General features: G+C 45.7%; 1 protein-coding gene across 1 annotated transcript in view; it reads left to right on the plus strand.

Moving 5' to 3' along the window:
• Positions 1-2290, plus strand: part of LOC308077894 (secretory carrier-associated membrane protein 1-like) — a 31434-nt gene extending 29144 nt beyond the window's left edge. The window contains exons 8-9 of the mRNA XM_080418872.1: positions 363-480; positions 1434-2290. Coding sequence (XP_080274998.1) covers positions 363-480; positions 1434-1583 — 268 coding nt within the window. The 3' untranslated portion in view covers positions 1584-2290. The remainder of the gene's footprint in view (positions 1-362; positions 481-1433) is intronic.
• Positions 2291-2949: the final 659 nt, after the last annotated feature.

A 2949-nucleotide genomic window follows, 5' to 3' on the forward strand; every position in this document is an offset into this window, starting at 1 on the left:
GTTGTGTACATATTTTTTTAAAGCAAACAATTTTTAACTAAAGAAGAAGAATGTTAGGATTTAGAAGACATTTGTAGAATCCCCAGAAGCAAAGATTTGAGTTACAAATGTTCGCTTTAAAAAAATATATATATTCAAAGATTGGCTCAAATTTTCAAGATTTTTCAACAAATAGCAGATCTATAAGCTCATAGCACTCGGTGCCGGGCTATGAGCTTGTAGATCTGCTATTTTTGAATAGCCCAAAGAAACCTTAAAATGACACAGATGCGTTCCCGGTCTTCATGGGTTAATGAATAGTGTTACTTCATTGTGTGGATGACAATAGTGTGTGTGTGTTTGTGTGTGTTTTGCGTCCTCAGTGGCTGGATCTCAGCTCTGATGGCGTTGAATAAAAGCATTCCCGTCGGAATCATGATGATCCTCATCGCCATCCTCTTCACCTCGCTGGCCGTCATGTCCCTCATCATGTTTAAAAGGGTACGCGCTTAACCAGAATACATATTTATTACGAAAATAGCCGATCTACAAGCTGACAACACGACTCATCTCGACGTGTTGTGAGCTTGTAGATTGGCTATTTTCACTGCAGTGGATAGTGATATTGTATTTGTTAACGTGCACTAACTGGGGTCTCTCCAGGACTGAAACACTATACAGTTGAAGGGTTCTCTCTCCTGATTGGATGATATTGGTATCCTGACCTGAAAATGTATGTGCTGTTTGCTAAAGAGCTGTAGAGACGGGGAGACCCCTGTTAATGAACAAACACTCTATAACAATGATTACTATCACAATACAGAGCTTATTTAAATGGCAAAGACACATAGCTTGCACCCTCTTTATAGTGGTTAAGAAACTGGTATTTCATTATGTTCATTATATCAGGGGTCTTCAACGTTTTTCAGGCCAAGGACCGCCTAGCTGAGAGAGAGATGAAGCAGGGACCCCCTCTACATTGGATAAAATTGTGTTTCAGATTAAACTTTTTTTTTTTTTTTTACTTCATCTGCTCTTATTCCCCTCTACACCAAACCTCTTTGCTAAAAATAGCCGATCATAGCTCACAACGCCTCGCAGCGCGAGGCGTTGTGACCTTGTAGATCTGCTATTTTTGGCTAAAGTTCTCCTCAGAAAAGGGATGCTAGGGTTCAAGCGGTTAAAAAATCCTATCACACAAAAATGTGGCGGCCCCCCTGTAGTAACTCTGAGGACCCCTAGGGGTCCCGGACCCCCCTGTTGAAGACCCCTGGTCTAATAAGGGTTTATTCATCTAATGCGCTGCTTTTTTAAAATCTCTCTCTCTATATATCTCTCATCTCTCTCTCTATCCCTCTCCCTCGCTATCCCTCTCTCTTTTTTCCCTCTTTCTTCATCTCTTTCATTCTGTTCTCCTCTCTCCTCTCTCCTGGTTGGCTGTGGCTCGCCGGCAGGTCCACGGGATGTACCGCACGACCGGCGCCAGCTTCGAGAAGGCCCAGGCGGAGTTCGCCACGGGCGTCATGACCAACAAGACGGTCCAAACGGCCACCGCCAACGCCGCCGCGAGCGCCGCCCGGGGGGCTTTCAGGGAGCCCATCTGATTGGCCATGGCTCTCTCCTCTTCCCTTCCGTCCAATCCCAGTCCACCACCCCCATCCCTGCTCCTCTGCTCTGACAGCCAGCTTGACCCCGCCCACCCAGGCAAAAAAACAAAACAAAAAAAACTCCTCTTCAAACGCTTAGGGCATTGTTTCTCAATGTGGGGTGCGAGGACCGCCAGGGGGTCCAAATGGACCCTCATGGGTCTGTGTAAATTACACCAAGGCTTTTACAGTGTCGATTGGCGGCCCCCCAGAGATCAAATATGATATCAAATGGGGGGTCTGGGCCTCGTGCTTATCAAGCTGGGGGTCCTGGAAGTTAAGAAGGTTGAGACTCACTGAACTAAACTATCCTGGGTCACCAATTTGCACTTTATAAAAATCCTCAGCATTCATTTAACTCTGAGGGTGTACAAATGGAACCATTTGGTTCCATTTGTACACTCTCAGAGTTACAGACCTGTAAGGGTCCATTTGGTTCAATTTGTACACTCTGAGTTACTGACATGTAAGGGTCCATTTGGTTCCATTTGTACACTCTCAGAGTTATAGACCTGTAAGGGTCCATTTGGTTCCATTTGTACACTCTTAGAGTTACAGACCCGTAAGGGTCCATTTGGAACTCTGGTGGTCCACGGCCCAGCTTTCTGACATGAATGGAACAAAGTGATGTGTTTGTTTCTGGGATGAACTAGGGGGGGTCATGGTCTTAAACACAGTGTGAGTGTGGGGGGGGGGGGGGGTGGTAAGTACATGTACAGAAACATCACCAACACTCACTTAAAGTCATATTTATCATGTTTTATTTAAGCTCGGGCAGCAGCACACAGACGCGCTTTCACCGGAGCCGGGGAAAAAACCCTAAAGCCCGATTTATACTGCGTTGTTCGACAAACCGGAACGTTTGTCCACGTACAAGCCCACAAATGCGTCGCGAATGCGACACGTCAGGTCAGCTATTTTGACCGCACGGCGAAGTATACATTTGGCTCAATGCTGAGGAACCCCCCCCCGGGCTGAAATGCGTCCATGCGCTGCTGCCTGCTTAAATAAAAGACACTAATAATGACTTTAAGTGAGTGCTGGTGATGTTTCTGCTTCTGTAGGCTCTATGCACAGCAGCCATATTGGAAAGAATTTGGGCCTCTTCCTTGCTTCCTTCACAGGTGTTACCAATGATACTAATGAAGGCTCTGTTCCATTTAGTGTAGCACATTGGTTCTTAAACTTTATAATTTCAAGGACCCCCATAATCCTTAGAGTGTACATTTGAACACTCTTGAATGCTATTAAACCCCTCAAGGAACCATGAGGGACCCACCGGTGTAGCAGAGTGTTTCCAGTGAGAACAACATGCACAATGTCA

This window comes from Gymnoscopelus braueri (assembly GCF_963280865.1).
Source record: "Gymnoscopelus braueri genome assembly, chromosome: 22".
Lineage (NCBI taxonomy): Eukaryota > Metazoa > Chordata > Actinopteri > Myctophiformes > Myctophidae > Gymnoscopelus > Gymnoscopelus braueri.